The sequence below is a fragment of the Mustela nivalis genome (genome assembly GCF_964662115.1).
Source record: "Mustela nivalis genome assembly, chromosome: 9".
Classification (NCBI taxonomy): Eukaryota; Metazoa; Chordata; class Mammalia; order Carnivora; family Mustelidae; genus Mustela; species Mustela nivalis.
The window spans coordinates 86,134,120-86,154,389 of NC_139028.1; the positions used below are offsets into that span (position 1 = coordinate 86,134,120).

General features: G+C 38.1%; 1 protein-coding gene across 1 annotated transcript in view; it reads right to left on the reverse strand.

Moving 5' to 3' along the window:
* Positions 1-20,270, reverse strand: part of LGR4 (leucine rich repeat containing G protein-coupled receptor 4) — a gene marked incomplete at its 5' end in the record, with an annotated part of 102,942 nt that overhangs the window by 4,130 nt on the left and 78,542 nt on the right. The window contains 13 exons of the mRNA XM_082684224.1: positions 1,974-2,057; positions 2,310-2,425; positions 3,462-3,587; positions 3,899-3,970; positions 5,663-5,734; positions 6,528-6,593; positions 7,915-7,986; positions 9,472-9,540; positions 10,137-10,208; positions 10,391-10,462; positions 11,595-11,663; positions 13,622-13,693; positions 14,530-14,745. Coding sequence (XP_082540350.1) covers positions 1,974-2,057; positions 2,310-2,425; positions 3,462-3,587; positions 3,899-3,970; positions 5,663-5,734; positions 6,528-6,593; positions 7,915-7,986; positions 9,472-9,540; positions 10,137-10,208; positions 10,391-10,462; positions 11,595-11,663; positions 13,622-13,693; positions 14,530-14,745 — 1,178 coding nt within the window. The remainder of the gene's footprint in view (positions 1-1,973; positions 2,058-2,309; positions 2,426-3,461; positions 3,588-3,898; positions 3,971-5,662; positions 5,735-6,527; positions 6,594-7,914; positions 7,987-9,471; positions 9,541-10,136; positions 10,209-10,390; positions 10,463-11,594; positions 11,664-13,621; positions 13,694-14,529; positions 14,746-20,270) is intronic.

A 20,270-nucleotide genomic window follows, 5' to 3' on the forward strand; every position in this document is an offset into this window, starting at 1 on the left:
CCGTGAAACTTACACTAGGATTGCAACAACTAATTTCATAACTAAATTGTATGTTCTAGTAAGGGGCTTTGACAGGCTAGTTATGTCACAAATGACAACTATTTTATTTTAAAATTAGTAAAGAAAAATGAAATGCTGTTTATAGAGCACAAGAAAACTATGTTATTAGAGTTGCCTAAAACACACGTTCTGATTTATCCTTCTGAACTGTCATGAAGTTTGATACATCCCATAAAGCACTTTAAATCACTGAGACATTCATAGACCTAACAAGCCATCTCTGCAACATTTATGTCTTATATAATATCCCAAATATCACAAGTTTTAAAATTTTTTTAATTAAGTAATTAACTATTTTCATTCCCCCCCACCCTCAGGGAGTATTAAAAGAAAGCTTTCAAGTTTATCTCTGTATCTGAACTCATCCTCCTTTCAAGGAAGAGGGAGGGAGTAGTAGCTCATCTGACCTGAGAGAACAGTTCACCCTTTGGGAAGTGTTTGGTAGGTGGAGGTACTTTCCCTCAAAATCCTGGCAAGGAGGCTCCACCCAGCCTCCTCCAGTTTTAACACAAGGACTCCACTCTCCACTACTTCCTGCTTCTGAGTGAACACCTGGGTGTCTGTGTGTTACTACAACTGAGGGGGGAGTCAGGTCTACAGTGTATCTTTCCTGCAGCCTGGGGAGAGGAGCTCAGACCAACGACTAATGTTCCTCCTGGCTGACTAAGGTTTAAATTCAGTGTGGAGGACATAGAATCCCTGCTGGTTCCAGTCTAGTCTCCCCTTTAATAAAGCTGTTCCCTTCTCACTGGGTTGTCAGTTCCTTAGGTACATCCTCCAGCACAAGGACCCCAGGAAGGGCAGTGAGCAAGCTGGACCCCATTACCTTCCAGTGATTTATTTGGAAACTAGATAACATACATTGTTTAAGGTGAAATGATTCTTTGCCAATTCCATTCAGTCATCTGGTCACGTTCAGCTCATTCTCTACATAGGCACTGTACTAAGCAGTAAAGGAATGTAAACACAGCCCCTTAAAAAGCTCATGATTGGGGCACATGGGTGGCTCAGTCTGTTAAGCGTCTGCCTTCAGCTCAGGTCATGATTCCGGGGTCCTGGGATTGAGCCCCATGATGGGCTCCCTGCTTAGTAGGGAGTCTGCTTCTCCTTCTCCCTCTGGCTCAGCCTGCACCCCTACCGCTTGTGCTCATTCTCAAATGAATAAATAAACAAATCTTTAAAAAAACAAGTGGGGGGCACCTGGGTGGCTTAGGCAGTTAAGCAGCTGCCTTTTGGCTCAGGTCATGATCTCAGGGTCCTGAGACTGAGCCCCACATCAGGTTCCCTCCTCATTGGGGAGTTGGCTTCTCCCTCTGCCTCTGCTGCTCCCCATTTGTGCTTTCTCATTCTCTAATAAATAAAATCTTTTTAAAAAATCAATTTCATAGCATAGAAGTTAGCCAATTTTTTTCTTTTACAGTAAAATTCCAAATCCATCTTCTCTCATAGATGAAATCTAGGGAGACAGTATGTCAGAACTAAATATATGGTCTCATTTTAGTAACTTTCCCAAGTCTTCTAAAATTCAATGAAATAAAGTAGAATGAAAAGGAAAAGGAGGTTGAAATAAAAAAGGGGGGGAGTAACACTAAAAATCCTTGCAGATCAGTAACTTCTAGAACTAGTCCTAGAGTTAATGAAGCCCTCAATTTTGCCTCTCAATTTTGAATGCACATAACTGTCTGGGGAGCTTGTTAACACTGATCCTGAGTCAATGAGTCTGGGACTGAGATTCTGTAAGAGATGCCTAAACTTCTGGTACACAGACCACACTTTGAGGCATAAGGCCTTATGACATCATCTAGTCCCGCTCCTGTTATAAAAAAAAATCACACGTTTCCCCACACATTTCAGATATATTTGCCTAAAGTTCATTTAAAGCAAGAAACTGCAGCAAAATGTGTTGGGCATACCTGTGGAGGGTGTGCAGTGGATAATTATTTGACTATGTTCTTCATTCTCCACACTGCTGGTGACACCTGCTCCATCAGTGGGACCTGAATATATAACATAAACTGTGTTTAATTCAAGCTTTGCGCAGTTGAAAAGAACCAAACCCTTATGCAATCTTCTCTGTCATGCATGATGTAAATTCAGCTGGCATGAAGCTTCATAACAAAGATGCTAGTAACACAGAAAATGCCATTTTCTCACATATTTCATATTTATCCTTCACAAATGATTACAAGAACAGAGACTTGAATTAATGCCATAAAGAGTGTTCTATTTTTAGAAGTATATGCACTTGCCTTTATCCTTTGCCACACTGTGGTCTTGGAGGCTGGTATCTTCCGTGTTTGAATGTGCATACGAGTCACAGCCCCAAAATGCACAGCACTGATAAGCATATGGTACTGATAAAGACCTGGAAAAGATGGTAAAATCTACGTTGAATAACAACTTTACAGACATGCTTTTGTTCTGTAAAAAGTACTTCAATCTTTAAGAGCCCCAGAGAAAGATCTGACTGTCACATGCTTTAAAAGCTGGTCATTAGCCCCTCTGGGCCTCCATTTCCTCATTGGTGAGGCTGTCACCTATCAGATGTCACCATGACTTTCTCTTTTCATATAAGATATGCTTTTAAGGGGCACCTGGGTGGCTCAGTGGGTTGAGCCGCTGCCTTCGGCTCGGGTCATGATCTCAGGGTCCTGGGATAGAGTCCCATATCGGGCTCTCTGCTCAGCAGGGAGCCTGCTTCCTCCTCTCTCTCTGCCTGCCTCTCTGCCTATTTGTGATCTCTGTCTGTCAAATAAATAAATAAAATCTTAAAAAAAAAAAAGATATGCTTTTAAAAACTCAATTTAAAACAAACAGTATTTAAAATTTAGCAGTAATGCTGCATTTTAAAGTGAAGTCTAATCAGACTCCTTTTATACATGAATTAACCATGCCTAATTTATCATATGATACTGGCAGTTTGATTTAAAAATCAATGTCACAGATCCTTTGTGACTTTCTACCACTAAATGAATGTACTTTGTTCATATAACTATAGTAAACATATTTATTCTCTCCTCCCATGGTACTATCCCCAACCCTATCTCTATGGTATCAAATACTTTATAAACATATTAGAGCACTGTGCCAATTTTCTGTAGGTTCACACTTATGGGCTCCTGCCACATTGCTAATGACAAATCTGCTATATGAAAAACCAGTCTGATGAACAGCTATGTTCTCTCTCTGGCAGTCTCCAGGACTCAAATTCATGTTCTCAAAAACTACAGAATAATGCTCATGTTCTATTTTTTACCAAATTTGTGAGGACTGAGGTAGAAAATACTCTTAAATTATAACCTCCCAGAGAATCTGGGAACCACAGCAAAAAAACTAGTATACTCTATAATTTAGAGGGCCACCACAACTTCAACAAAAAAGAAAAATAAGTAAAAACACACCTGAGATTAACAAAATCCTTTGCTGCTAATGCTTCTTTCAGCTTGAAGTTGCCAACAAGTTTCAGTTGATTTAGCCCATTCAGGCCTTCCGTAGGAAATGAAGTTAATTCATTGAAACTTATATCTCTGAAATATGAATGAGACTTCAAATTAACTCCTAGGATACAAGTTACACAAAAACATGTATATGTTTATATGTTATACATGTGTAAACATCACAAATATTAAAGTTGTACAAGGAAGTTAAGGTGTAGTAAAACAATAGATCTGGCATGCTTCTTGCCATCTAAGAAACCATTTCAATACAAATGCAGCTTAGCATTTACACAGGAAAACAACTGAACAGAGAAATATTTCCATAGGACAATGCTAAAACACAAGTTTCTGTAGATGGTTCATATCTTTCAAGATATTACTACATAAAATCATCAACTTACAGGTTAGTTATTGACCCAAGCTTTGCAAAAGCTCTGTTGTGAATTTCATGGATCAAGTTTCTACTCAGATCTCTGCAATTACAAGAGTAGCATTGTTAATCTTTTCAAATAAATTCAAATTGCAGTTACTTTGACCACACTATGGAATCTGAGGTAGTCACAGTATCCCTGATAAGATATTAATCTTGACCAACAACTTTATGTTTATGTTGAACCCCTCCCCTTCACAAAAATCTGTTTCTTGGAATGGGTTCCATGGAGCAGTAATTCTAGTTGGCATCTGTTTCAAAACAGTTGTGAATTTTCTCCACCTTATCCTTCTGGTAGCAGTTCAAAAATACGAATGATATGATATAACCTTTGGTACTATTATGTAGGTGAGGAAAAACTCAGCTTCTGACAAAGCTGAAAATGAAAACAGGTTTCATAGTATTTGCTTTCTCAAAGGTCAGTGATAAGGCCCTGAGGGAAGACAAATAATCAATATGTAAACAAGAGCATTCCAGAAGGCTTCAGATATCATTCTTTCCCGAGCAGGAAATAAAAATCCTATCAACACCAAAGCTGTACTACATTCAGAAACACACCCTGAGAAATTCTGATCTTGCAGATTTAATAAAAACGGAGAAATAATCTGCAACCACCCTTAAATGGAGCGTTAATGGAAATTTAAAGGGTGGATAAATTCATTCCATTACCCATCCCCTGGATCACAGGACAACTGGACGAACTTGGTTCCAAATCATGAAAAGGCCAGCTTTTCATTGTTGTAGCTTATCAGTGCTCTAAGAAGTGATGGCAGCTAGGAGCCAGTCCCCTTCCTCGCTACTGCCCAGACCCATGCACAGTAACCCTGTCAGGCACAGGGAAAGATCCCAACCTCCAATCAAGTACCTTCCAGTAGAAAACATTTTCATTGTCTTACTGGGGATCTACTGGAAGACAGTATTCAATATATGTAATTTCACTTCACCTTCAATTTTTTAAATTTGCTGTGTATTTTAAAAGTGGTCACTATTTTAGCATATTGTGTTTTCTGCATTAAAGTACTGTGAAGGTGGGGACAAGGCCTGTCTTAGCCACCTCTCTATCCCCAAGTGCTTAAGTGAATATTTGGCACAAATACACACTCAAATGCAAATACATTTTTTCTAATGAGTACTTCTGCTGCATATTAGCTATATTTGTGACAATACATACCACAGCATAAGGGTCAGCACATTTTTTCTGTAGAGGGCCAGATAGTAAATATTCTCACCTATAGGTCATATGGTCTCTACTTCCCACTACTCAACTCTGCCATAATATGGTGAAAGCAGCTTTAGACAACACTTACTCAAAAGGGAATGGTTGTGTTCTAGTAAAACCTAATTTACAAGAATCGGAGGCAGGCTGGACCTGGCCCATAGCCTATAGTTTGCCTAGCCTAACCCTGCCCTAATGGAGAGGCAAACCTCATTAGCATGACAAGAAAACAAGCAAGCTCCATCTCGCAGGTTATATGTGTTATGCTTTATCACTTACTAACATACGATATCATAAATCAGCTAAGGTAAAAGGTAAAAAATACTAACTAAAAAGCTAAGGTTAAAAAAAAATACTGAGAGTGGAGTATTGATAAAGTACCATGTGGTAAAACCGGAACAGTATTTACACGTAATAAATTGTATCTTTAAACATATCTATCATGGGAATTGTAATGATATATTAATTTGGAACTGGACAAAAATTGTATTTGTTTCTAATAATCAGAGAGAAACTTACAGAATCCTCAGAGATATCAGGCCTTGAAAAGTACCTTCTTTTATTTGGTGGATCTGATTACGTTGCAAAGAACTAAAAAAGAGAAGAAGAAGGAGAAGGAGGAAGAGAAGGAAGAGGAAGGGTGATGAAACAAAAAAGAAAAAAAAAAGAAAATTATTTTTTATTTTGAAAGCTAATATTTCTTCAACTTTTCCTAAGTTTAAATACTCATTCATAAGTAACAATGATTGATCTTGCTGAAAGTAAAAAAGAACTGCCATTTCCTCCTCTGTAATATCACAGAGTTAGATTAATTGGTATTCCCCTCCCAAATTATACTGGGAATTAATGTATACTATCTAAATTCCTTAACAACCCCACTTAGGAGAGCAGGAAGACAATATGGTAAAAAAGGATCCAGGACAACATAACCATACCAGGTACTGCAGGTAGAAAGCTAGAAGAAGAAAGGGATCAGAAACGGGAGAATTAATGCCTTCCTCTCCCTTCTCCCAACCAACTGTCACCAAAGCTTATAGATACACAGTAGGTATGCATGTTTGATTTCCCTCAATATCCAGGAACAGTTTTTGTTTGTTTGCTTTTTGTGTACACAGGCTTCCCCCTATAATGTCTCCCAGACTGCCTGATAAATACCTAAGAAATGCTGGTTGCATGACCATAGCTAGTACAATTTGACAGGAACACCTGATTATACACATCTATTTCTCTAACATTTCTAATTTTTTAAATATTAAAGCCATTATTTAAGAGTCTCATGCTCTACCGACTGAGCTAGCCGGGCAAAGCCATTATTTAAAATAGGACATGTTCAGTGAATCAACAATAAACCACAGCAAAAAGAGTAAGTCAAAGACCAACTTACATTTCTTCCAGAGCATGGCAACCATTAAAGCTTGGAAGGTCTTTTATATTGTTGTAAGACAAGTCCCTTAAAGCAACAAAAATTAACAAATTAATTTCTATGTTATCAGAAAACTAAGTTAAAAGAAGCTATACTCAGGGACGCCTGGGTGGCTCAGTTGGTTGGACGACTGCCTTCGGCTCAGGTCATGATCTTGGAGTCCCGGGATCGAGTCCCACATCGGGCTCCCAGCTCCACGGGGAGTCTGCTTCTCTCTCTGACCTTCTCCTCACTCATGATCTCTCTCATTGTCTCTCTCTCAAATAAATAAATAAATAGTCTTAAAAATTAAAAAAAAAAAAAAACATTAAAAAAAAAAAAGAAGCTATACTCAGAAGTACTAAAAGCAGCTCCAAGATCTATAATAGAGAGCTGAAGAAAACAACTATTTTTTTTCTACAAGCTTCTAGAGTACCCCAGTGATATAGTGGGCTTATGATTTGCAAATTTCAAATACATAATATCGAGTACAGACAATATAAAATATATTAAAAACATTTATTTCTTTTTCAATTTTTAAGTAAAATTATTAAAAACATGAAGCACATAAAGTTAAATATACAAAAATATGTAAAATATAAAATTATGTGTAAGTGGTAGATTATTTTTTATATTTTTATAACATCATAAACAATTTCTCTGTTATTTAATTATAAAGCTGTGAGAGGTGGTATGCATAGCTCACATTTTCAAAAAAATTGTGTTAAATCATGTACAGGGACTCAATAACTCTCAGTTAATTCCACTGCAGTGTTTCCTCAGTAGTGATCACTGTGCTTGATACTCCACAACATTTAATGGCTTGCTTTATCAATCAGTCACTTATTTTGTTACTATTGCTCTCCACTGAATACTTATTAACAGCTTAGAAACTTAATTGTTTGTTCTTGTGACATTTTTATACCCTTTATTTACTTTTAATTTCCAGATAGTTTAAAGTTTTTGGAAAGCTCCATGCTTAGCTGGTTCCTGACCCAAGAAAGATTTGGGCTCTGCTTAGGTTATGGATGAAAGAGAAAGACATAGAAAGCTGACACTCCTGGGGCTTCTAGGATAAGGACAAGGGAGTCCAGTCAGGAAAAATACCAAGGAAGAGCCTAGTCTGGTTTTACTTTTTTCAAAGCAAAAGTCCCAAGATGTGTGACATACATATCACTCTAAAGCCAAATTGAAATAAATGTTACCTACACTGGGGTCACGAAAACACCTGCTCATTTCCATAAAGGGAACAAATAAGACACAATTCTACCCTAAAATCAGCTAATGTAAATAGCTTATCAAAAATAAATCAATATAGGTGAAGCACATAAAAGAAAAAGTATGAGAAGGGAAGAGGGACCCAACTTACAAAGTCCGAAGCATCTTTTGTTCTTGGCACAAGTTACTGGATATGCTGCTTATCTTTGTGCCTGTCAAGGTCCTGTGGAAAAACATTGTTCATCTAAGAAATGTTTCAAGTTGAGAGGGTAAATAAAATGCTATTCTCACATAGAAGAAGAAACAGATATTTGCCTATGAACTAAAGCCTGTGTATTCCACTGCCTACTTATTCCCTAAAGTCAGGTATGTGGGGAAATGGATTAAGCCCTCCATTATGGATTTCATTTTCATAGTAAGACAGAAAAGCCTTACTATGTTAGAACTGTTAATACTGTCCAGACAATGAGGCTGATTTCTCATGTGGACCAACAGAAAAATACTAATCCACAGCCACAGCCTGACTACAATCACGTGTAACACCGCCTCATACCAAAAACGTGGGAAGCCAGCTCAGCATCCTGCATTCCAAACCCAGCCAACCTAACTCACCATTCTGAAATGTTCTCCTCCTCCCTCCCTCTCCACGTTCCCATCTGCAGTCAATACCAATTCCTGTGCTTTCTTCCTTTGTGGTGTGTCCAGCATCTGATTCTCTCTTCATTTTTCCTGCTATTATGCAGATCACACATGGAATGAGGCAGAGAGCCTCAGGCCACTCAGAGGAACGTCAGCGGTGTTAAAGGTGTCCACTTAGCAAGTGGATTATTCCTAGGACCTCCTTGTGGTTCTTCCCATCTCGTCTCTCTTGCCCTAACATCACCTGCTGCCATGTACTCGACACATCAAAACCACCTTAATAGTCAAGTTTAAACTTCTGAGCCCAGTGCTTCCAGAACACTTTTTCCTTACATCTTGGCATATGTGAAAATCATAACATTTATGTGACCTACTCTGATAAGGTTCCCTGTGGCTGGAGACCCTTAACCAGCTCAGGTTCTTTCTGGCTTTCTGGAGGGCTCAGGTCAGCAAAAGCTCAGATCCATATGTATCCCATTCACAGACCATCCACTGGGAAGAACTGCCATAACCAAATGTTCCATGTTCGATGGCTGCCATTTTAAAACCGTGACCCAAATGATTTTCCAAATTTCTCCATATCACATCACATTCCATTAAACACATGCAATTCTAGCTATACACGATCATCTGCATGCCACCCTTGAGGAAATTTTCAGTATTCCCCATTTTACTAAATCCTGCCTTTCTAAATAAAATCCCCGGCTCTGGGAAACCTGACAGTATTCAGTTTTGAAAACATTACACCTCCTCCCTAAAGCTTTCTCTGATACTTTACATCAATTGCTCCACTTCTGAGTTCCAAAAGCACTGCTTCAAATTTGGCATTTACTTACTGCTTATATTTTCAGTGAACTTTTCAGATCTAATATCCATGCACCAGGCTATCTGCTACCTGAGCTGCCTGAACCCTAACCCAATAAATACACATCTCCATGCATGCTATTCACAAAGAGAGATACAGGAACCAACACAAACCCAGCACCATTGCCAAAAAGCACCAGCACCCTGCTGAGCCGGCCCGCATGTTATATTTACACTACCCCTGTTCAAAAACAGCCACACTCACAGACTTTCCAGATGGATAGTTCCTGTCAGATTGGGGAACTGCTGCACCATGCTTGCGCCTCGAATGACTCTTCAAGAAATTGGGAGAGAAAACAGAATTTAAAATAAAAAGTTTTCATAGATAATATTTTTGATTTATTTTTTGAACAGTTTAAAATCACTGGGTGCCTGGGTGGCTCAGTCATTAAGCATCTGCCTTCAGCTCAGGATTGAGCCCCGTATTGGGCTCCCTGATCGGCGGGAAGCCTGCTTCTCCCTCTCCCACTCCCCCTGCTTGTGTTCCCTCTCTTGCTCTGTCTCTCTCTGTCAAATAAATAAACAAAATCGTTTAAATCAATTAATTAATTAATTAAAATGTCAGAACTACTATACCTAAAAATAAAATCAGTTTCAATTCTTGAATGCACCTGAAACTGTGATAATTAGGCCAAGTGTTCACATAAATAAGAACCATCATAAATCTTCAGAATTGTCCTCTGGACTTTCACCCGACAGAAGAAAAAAAAAAAAAAAGAAAGATTTTTTGTCTTCTGGAGCTACAATAATACATTCTAGTTTTCCAGTAAAGCAACTGCATAGATATTCACGTTGTCTTACAATTTGTATAATACAAAAAAAAAAAAAAAAAGAATAAAAATTTAAAAATAAAATTGGTATGATACTTACAAGGAATGCAGATCAGATAAATTGTGAAATGCTGAGTTCCCCACAAAAGACAGAGGATTATCATACAAATGTCTGTAAAAATACCCAAAAAAGGTAAAGTTTTCTTATGTTCACAAGTCATCCAACACTGCATCTATCTTCACAAAGTCCATACATCTAAAAGCCTGAATTTTCATTCTTCATTGAGATGCCTGGCATCATACAGACATGTTTTACATGATTCTATATTAAAACAAACCTTCAAAACTACTTACATAGTTCTTAAGAGTGGATTACCATCAAATGCTCCATCAGGGATAACAGAAATAGAATTACTATGAAATAACCTAAAAAAGGAGGAGAAAAATATTTTGAAACACATGTCCCCTTGTGAAATAAGTTAAAACCTGAATATCTAGCCCTGTTCAGTATTATGTGAAACACAACTGATAGCAACTATATGTTAATTCCAAAAGTATGAGGAAACTAAAGTTTCAATTCCATCTCATCCTTTCCAGGACCATTTCCTAATTCCTCTTAAACCCACGCTTACGCTGGTATCGCTCAGGTCTCTCATACACGCTGAGTTGTTGCTTTCTCAACAAAGAACTTTAGACCATGAGTGAGAATCATAAGGTGTTTTAACGTCCATATTCCTCTGTCACCTTACATTTAGTCCTTAAGCAATGTGTGTCAGAGTATTTGCTGTCAACAGATGACCATACACAAGCCCCGCGATGCCATGTACATTCCTATCTCTGCCCTTGACAAAGCCAACATCTAAAATGCCCCCTTAACCCTTTTGGGTTCCCGGGTGGCTCAGCTGGTTAAATAGTTTCAGGGTTGTGGGCCTGGGTGGCTCAGGTCATGATATCAGGGTTGTGAGAGCGAGGCCCACATCAGGCTCTATGCTGGGCGTGGGGTCTGCCTGAGATTCTCTCTCCCTCTGCCCCTCCCCCAATTCGTGCACTCACTCTCTCTTTCAAATAAACAGATCCTTACTGAATAAAGGATCTGAATAAATTCACACACACACACACACACACACACACACCCCTACCATTTTAACTCCAGTCATATTCTTTCTCTTCAGTGCTACCTTTTCCAATGACCCCAATTCTCAATGAAATCTTTTTTCTGGGATGCTTCATTTACCCTCTTCCTTTAGCACTTATTTCTACATAGCAACTGTTCTCTGTATTACATGGTTAGCCTCCCCAGTGCCACTAAGACTCCAAGCTTCTAACTGGCAAGGACCATACATTACTGCTCTTGTTTCAGCAGTATGGAGCCCAGCACAGAAATCCAGGCTCAAAACTGTCTGCACTAACTAACATAATCCAGTCTGTGTGATCATATGTGTGTCTGTGTATTGTGATATATCTAATGGAGCAAAGAGGTTTTCAAATCTCACTGTTGGAACATTAAGTGGTGAGTTCGAAGGATACTAAGGCGTAGAGAGAGCAAAACAATACTCACAGCTCTTTTAGGCTAGGAAGGGCTTTAATAGCCTGAGGAAATTCCCCCAAATTATTATAATTCAAGTCCCTAGAAAAAAAAATAGGAGAAGCATGTAAGGACACTGAAGAGTAGTACAATTTATAAGGCATTTTGGTACAAATGCATTCCTTAAAAATCACATCCTCTGGATGGTGATCTCTGCTCACCAACCATAGTGCCATTTAAAACCCTGTAGTTTCTTACACCTTTTCTTAGAATACTGAACAGAAAAAAAAAAAAGAATCGTAATTCATCTATTTTGGTTTTAAGTTCATTTTACAAGGTCAAGGAATTCTCAATCACATTTTATTGGTACATTAAATAAATCATTTGAATGACATTTCTCGGGAAATTCACCATAAAACGGAGTTTATGGAATATCCATTTCTAAATGACAATAGCCTGAAACCAAGGTTTCCATTTGGGGTTTGGAGTGACTTCCTGAAATTCTGGCATGTGGGCAGCTGACCTCAGCCCTACTATCAGGTGGATGACCAGAGATAAGTATGAACAAGGGGAAGGACCAGGATGGCCTCCCACAATTATTGTCTTGAAGCAGGTTATAATTTGTTGAAAATGTTATATTAATTAGGAGAGAGAAAAGCCACAGTGATCTGTGCTAAAAAGTCTTAATTCTGAGTGTTTAAGTTTTAACTTCTTTTATAACCTAACGAGCATGTTGGCATATGATTATCATGGTTGATTTCAGAATGAGAGTAAGTTAAAATCAAAGGCCCAGCTCTTCAGGGACCTGTTTTGTTTTTCTTTACTACATAGAAAGAAAAGTGGCAAATAAAAATTTATCTGGAAAGAAGAGGTTTCCTTTTCATATAACTGGAAGAGTATACACGGTCTAGTATCAGAAGATCCATCCAGTGTTCTGGTTCACTGGTATTTACACAGTAAAGGAGAACTGAACTTGGAATTATCTTCTTCTTCAAGAGCTTCAACCTTCAAATATCCATTGATGTTCACTATCCTTTGGTTATTTAGACAGGAAAGTGGATTAATAAAGAACTAAAAGGTTTTAGGTCTTCTCCTTAACTGATAGCCAACCAGAATATTCAACTCAACAAAATATTACAAATCCTGAGTATTCCAATCAAATGTTACTAACTAAATGTTACTAATTGGGACATTTTCTGAATCATTTACTATGCCACAATAGCAAATGCTATAAAGCTTCTCATAAAGATGACTAAAATTAACTAAAACAAAAGGATAGAGATCCTACTCTTAATTACACATAGCTGCACAATGTCTTTTGCTCCAACAGTGGTGCAGTGTGCACTTGAAACAGCCAGAATTCCCAAATACTTTAACTCGTAAGAATAACAATGAAAATATCCTGAGCAAAACACAGAAGTTTATTTCATTTAGCGTATAAGCAAGCAGAGAAAATATTCAAACCCCAGGGTTAATAATTAGGTAAGACAATTGAAATCATGGAAAAGACAAACCAAAGATATTTTTCCAGAATTAATTTTATAAGGCTCAATGTTCCAAAACTGGAACATTTTACAGTTTAACAAAATCAAAATTTTTGAGAAAGTAGACAGACGGCCTGGCAGATCAAGCTGCTTTTTACATGTACTTTTGAAAGAAATATCAAGTCCAAACTTGTGCACCATTTTTAACCATAAACTGAGATTAGTATTCTTAACTGTGTTATTTGATGGCAAGAATTTAGTCATGTATTAAAGCCAGTTAATAGGGTGCTGAACTCAGGGCACCTGGGTGGCGCAATGGGTTAAGGCTTTGGCTCGGGTCATGGTCTCAGGGTTCTGGTATCGAGCCTCGCATGGGGCTCTCTGCTCAGCGGGGAGCCTGCTTCCCCTTCTCTCTCTGCCTACTTGTGCTGTCTCTCTCTGTCAAATAAACAAATAAATCTTTAAAAACAATAGTGAGCTGAACTCAAGACCATTATTTTATCCTTTTCTGCAAGGAAATACAAAACTGCACCATTAATATCACAACATAACCATCTGAAATATGAATCCACTTACAAGGTCTCCAGGTTATCTAGTCCATCGAAACAGTGCTGACCCAAATTTTTGATTTTATTGTTATGAAGATGCCTATGGAAAAAAATAATAAAAAACATTGAAACGACTTTTACATCACCCAATAGCAACCATTATAATGTTTTATGCATCTAAATTGGCTTTTAAAGGAACCATGTAGCCAAACATTTCAACCCTTGACTAATGGACAAGAAATTGCACATCTCTTGATATATGCTGCACGACTCGGATTCACTAAACACAGAAAGGATCTCTCATGGAAAAATGGTATGCACACTGAAGATTCTTTAATGTTTACCCATATCAGAAGAAAAGCTCTAATGAGCCTTTCATCATATGAAGTGAAATTTTGGTGAGCTCCCCCTGTGGAGGTGGGGGAACCAGCATGGAGGGGAGTGCATCACCTTACTCCACTGAGGGTAAGTAACAGATTTTAAAAGAAATGCCATTTTTTTATGTCCAAGTTTTCAAAGATTAAAAACACAGAGAATCATATATTCTTTGAACAGACAAGTTGGTCAAAACATGAAGTATCACTGAAGCTTATTTTCTGTGAGTGCCTGAAAACAATGCCACTTCTTTTAACACTGAATACCTTGCTGGTATTGTCTAAGTATTTGCTGAATGTCCCAATTTCTTCTTATGATTACAAACAGCCACATAGTTTAGAAAGATTCAACAGTTATCAGATTTAATTTTTTAATTATCCTACCCTGTATTTTAAAAAATCGCACTTAATTTTGTAAAAAAAAAAAAGGCAACTCCCCCCAAATATCTCTTCAGAAGTATAATCAAAAGTGACATACCTTCATAATAATTTGTCATAAGAAATCTGCTTTTGCCCCCCAAGTTCACACAAATACATGGTATTTAAGGGGACAGATACTTACAGAACTACCAGGCTCGAAAGATTGGTAAATGCATAGTCAGGGATGCTTGAGATTTTGTTGAGAGCCAAGGTCAATGCCTGCAGAGTGGGCAGATTGCTGAGGGGATGCACGGGCACTTCCGTCAAGCTGTTGTCATCTAGCCACAGATGTCGTAACTGAGCAAGCCCCTCAAAACTGTCCTCAGGGACTGAGGTAATATGGTTAGCATCTAAACGCCTGACAGAAAAAGAAACAACCACGTTTAAAAACAAATTCTGGAAGAATGAGTCAAGTCACAGATAACTCGCAGTTTTCAAAACAGAAAGGAGTTACAAAAATGACCAGAGTCATGGCATTCCTTATTACTTCAATTTCTCTAGAAAGTCTCATAAACTCTAACAACTTTTCTAAGACCATAGTATGGAAGTCCCTTCTTTCCCTTCCCACATAACAAAGGAATGAATGCAAATCTCAATCTCTCCAGAATCTCTGGCTAAGAATAACTTTATAGCAAAATGATGTCTGTGTGTGTTTTTTTTTTTAAAGAAAACTCTCAGAAACTTAAAGCTAGAATTTTATATTTCAGAATCTATGTAAATCAAAAGTACAAAAAAAGAGAAGAAACTAAGCTGAGTAAATAAGCTACTGTCCTTAAAATTTTACATCACAACTAATATCTGATATTAAATTTAACTGTTATTTTGACTTGGAACCAAAAGGGGAAAAAATAAGGAAATATTTACCCCCAAAAAATATTCACAGCAAGAAATTATTAACAATCCTTATTACCACCAGGCATGTTAAAACTATAGGTGTCATGTACTGATCAAATAACCTTCTCTTCTTCTCTTAACACTAAGTTCAAAATTAACAGTTACTAAGAAAAGGACAAACTGTCCACAAGAAAAATTAAACAGCCACTCTGATCAATGTCATTGTGGCCTTAGGGCTTCTTTTAATTTTTCTCCAAATTCTAGAGTCGAAGACATCTTGCCAATAGGATTATTCAAACTTAAAATTTAAGTCCCCATCTAAAAACCTGGAAAATTATGTCCTAAGTGTTACTGTCGGCACAATCAGGCATAATTAAGGGAACAATCACTTTTTGACCCAGAGGCACCCTGATATTAATAAGATGAAGGACAGTATGCACCAGGCAAATCACACCTGTTTGCATGAATCCCTTGATGCTCTATCTTCACTACTGAAATTCATACCTTCCAGGCATGAACCTCTTTGGTGAAAATCAGGGAACACACAAAAAAAGAAAAGTCAAAATGACAGCATATTTTTAAAGACATGGATTTTGGCAGCTGTCGAGTTTAGGAATTTCTGACTTTTAGAGGAGAGATTATGTCTCCTGTTGCCTTATACTGCTCTGGCTTCGGGCCATCATTGCCCCTTTCCCCTCCAGGCAAATGCTGAGCCCTGTGCCCAACCACCTGCTCCAGCCTCAGATTAGCAGGGGTTAAAGATCCTTGGTCCTGGTGAGGGTCTAATAGTAGCTTCTTTTTGATAAAGTCAAGATAAGCACTAAAGAGGACAGCACAGGGAACTGAGCAGCTAACTTAAGAATCCATTTGGGAAAAGACATTTTTTAAGGCTCTTTATTCCTTAGATTCTCTAATCCCGACCCCTGAGAAGAGATAGGCATCCTTCATTTTATAAAGACTGGCAAAGTCCTGGATATGGAGCTGCTTAGGAGATTTGCTTTAATGTGTGGAGTATTCTCTCTATCTTCTCTCTCTCTCTCAGTCTCGGTCTCGATCTCTCTCTCTCTCTCTCACACACACACACACACACACACACACACACACACACACACACTTCACAACCTTGAGGAACTACCACTTAGGGAAAGAGAGGAACTGGACCTATAATCAACCATATAATGTAACTAAATGGTTAATGCAGGGACACCTGGGTGGCTCAGTGGGTTAAGGCCTCTGCCGTAGGTCATGATCTCAGGGTCCTGACATCGAGCCCCACATCAGGCTCTCTGCTCAGCAGAGAGGAGCCTGCTTCCTCCTCTCTCTGCCTGTCTTTCTGCCTACTTGTGATTTCTGTCAAATAAATAAATAAAATCTTTTTTTAAAAAGTTAAAAAAATGGTTAATGCAATTAAATTCTACTTGCAGTTGATTTAATTATCTGCAATTTATTCAACACATCTAAACTGAGTATCTTGTTAGGCACAAAAGATAAAAATGGTGAACACCTACATGAGGAGGCCTGTCCTCATGAGACTGACATTCTAATGGAGAATGACCCCCAATATAATACACTTTAAAAGTGATTATGGAGTGCTTAAGTGCTATGAAATAAACAGGGTCCTGGGGTAAAGACTAATAGGGACTAAGGGAGAAGGGTAGCTACTTAAAATGCACTGGTCAGGAAAACCATTTCTAAGAAGGTGCTATTCAAACTGAAATCCAGAGGGCAGAGACTCAGCAGAAATGGTCCAAGCAACTCCCAGAAGATCAGAGTGATCAGAACACAGGAGGGAGGGTGGAGGGTCTGGGGAGCCACAGCTGGGGATGCAAACAGGGACCAAGTTATATAGACCCTGTAGGCCAGGCAAGGATTTGGGGTTGTATCTTAATTGTACAAATTGAAGTCCCTTTCCAATTTCTCAGCATTAGAGCACTTCAAAAATGTAAATTGCTTATTTGATCATATTGATGATGATGTGCATTCATATTCACCAAAAATAATGAGCAAGGCTTGCCTACATATGCACACAACACTCTACCGAAATTAACCCCTCTATAAAAGTGTTTCATTAAGATGTGGTAAAATACTATAAGAAAAGCTATCCGTACCTTTTTAGCATAATTTCAGTATTACATACACCATTTATGCTCCTGCAGAATTCTGTACCATGTACCATCGTAGAAAAGAGATGGCCTTAGCTTAGGACAAGATATCCAAGCAAATTTTGAGTTAAGCCGGTAATTAAACTACCTACTATGCAAAATAGTAATACAACAATAAACACACAGACGCAATTTCCTCTGTGCTAAAAATTTCCCCAAATCGTAAAGTCACACATAAGTAAGAGATCAAAAGGAAGAACTCTGGAAAAAATGAGACACTTAAATAAGAAGCTAAATGAGGCAAATCATTTGTGGTGACTCAGTGGTTAATCCTTAACCTCAGTTCACATGCAGATGTTGGGGGGCACACTCATAAATGTAGACTTTGCCTTACACCAAAATGAATGTTTCACAGAGAAACAGTTTTAGAATTATGGCTTTGTATCAATGACCTAAATACTTAATATTCACCCTAACTAAGAGACCAAGACAATACTATCACTGATTCAGTAGATGCATGAATAGAATCAGATATCTCACATGTGGGGAAATAACGAGGGCTTGTGTAACATATTCTACCCTTGAAACTCCATCTGGCAAGACAGAACTACTACTTTAAGTGTACTTTTGTTGTTAATACGATGTTAACATCGTATTGACTGAATTTCCTTACTATTTTTGTCTTTAAAATGTGCTTCAATTCCTATTCTCAAAAGACTGTTTTATATCTTACTGAAACTCACATACTTTTTATTCTCGCATTAAATGAAATTACAATAACAAATAATTCCATATGAAGATTTTACTGAGGAATGTCTGTTACCAACATCTACTTGATGTAATCAAAAGCTTTCCCCTTTTCTCTCTACTTCTAACTTACTCATGTATATATTACAGTGTTACATTTTGTTACCAGTTTCAAGTATAAATTATTACAATAATACTTTATTGTGGAAAACCTAGGAAATTGAGTCTTTGAAATCCTCCTTTACCATTCAATAGAAGCGTGATCCAATTTATTTATTTATTTATTTGTTTATTTATTTATTTATTTATTTTTAAAGATTTTATTTATTTATTTGACAGAGAGAGATCACAAGCAGGCAGAGAGGCAGGCAGAGAGAGATGAAGGGAAGCAGGCCCCCTGCTGAGCAGAGACTTGATCCCAGGACCCCGAGATCATGACCTGAGCCGAAGGCAGTGGCTTAACCCACTGAGCCACCCAGGCGCCCGAAGCATGATCTAATTTAAGGGGAAAAGAATCCACTGGAGCAAATTCTGACATGTCATTTTAATAGCCTGCTCAGATAACGCCTTAGCCATTTTCATGGCTTTGTGAAAGGCTATCACGCTACCTTTGTACTCACTCTGACAATTCACTTTCAGATTTTATAGTTATCCTCAGACACTTGCATCAAACTACTTCTGGTCAATTTCAACTCCCCCCAAACGAACTTTGCTCCTTCTGAGCACTACTTCAGAACCACAAGGAAATCTTTCATGTAATTCAGGTCTGAAGATCAGATTCGCAAACTGAACTCAAGGGGCGATAAGACTGTTTTCACCATGACAGAATTTCAATTGTATCTAACTTGACTGCTACACTCACTATGCAAACAAACCCATGTACATTTCCTTCTAAGTAAAACAGGCCGACACTTAGCTCCTTATGTTTCTGATGCAGATAAAAACATCCCAAAGCCTTTTAAAAAAAAAAATAGTTGGCTTTGACTCCTCTCTACCCCACCCCCATCCCAGTTTTGGAGATAATTTAAACTATGCAATTCAATCAATGAGTGATAAGCACATGCTTTTTAAAAATATTATTTCAGAGGGAGAAACCTACTGTGAAAAACACCTTAAATCATCTAAATTATCAGTAAATGTCATGTGGACATTAATGTGCTTATTGACCACAATCTATCTTCAATCAGTCTTCATGGTTTTTCTGTTCTAAAGCTCAAAGATTTTAGCTTTGTCTTTTTCAGCCTTCTAACTAAACAAAGGACTATTTTGATCATTTAGTTTGGGGACCAAGAACAACACCATATGAAGTTCCTTAAGTAACACAAGAAAATGACTATTTAAAATGTTTAATGAGAGACGCCTGGGTGGCTCAGTTGGTTAAGCAGCTGCCTTCGGCTCAGGTCATGATCCCAGTGTCCTGGGATCGAGTCCCACAACAGGCTCCTTGCTCGGCAGGGAGCCTGCTTCTCCCTCTGCCTCTGCCTGCCACTCTGCCTGTGCTCGCTCGCTCTCTCTCTCTCTGACAAACAAACAAAAAAAAGTTTAATGAATCTGGCTCTGAGGGAGGTAAGATGGCTTCCTCCCTGTACATCTGTCCAAGGTCAGAAAGTGTATAGGGGTGACACAGTCACATGTCTGGGAAGGAACTCATTCCAATTGATTCACTAAGGGAGTCTACTCAGAGTGTACTCAGAGTCTACTCAAATAGTTACGGCAAGTAACAAATCCTATGTTCCACAACTTGGCATTGTGGCAAAATTAGCTATTTAATATATTTCTCACCTTAAATTAAACTTCTTTTTAAACTAGAACTTCTGAGTGGGATCAGTCGGTTAAACGGCTGCCTTTGGCTCAGGTCATGATCCCAGAGTCCCAGGACAGAGCCCTGTGTCTGGCTCCCCACTCAGAGGAAAGCCTGCTTTTCCCTCTGCCCCTGACCTTGCTCATTGCTCTCTCTCTCTCTCAAATAAATAATAATTTTTTAAAAAATAAAAATAAAAAAAAAACCTAGAAATTAAATGAATGCCTCAGATACTCTTTATGACATTAGATACATTTCTAACGTTTAACCTTTACAGTGTATAATATGCTTTATAGTACGTATTTTTTAAAGATTTACTTATTTATTTGAGAGAGAATGAGAGCGCACGCAAGTAGGGGCAGAGGGAAAAGGGAAGAGAGAATCTCCAGCAGACTCCAT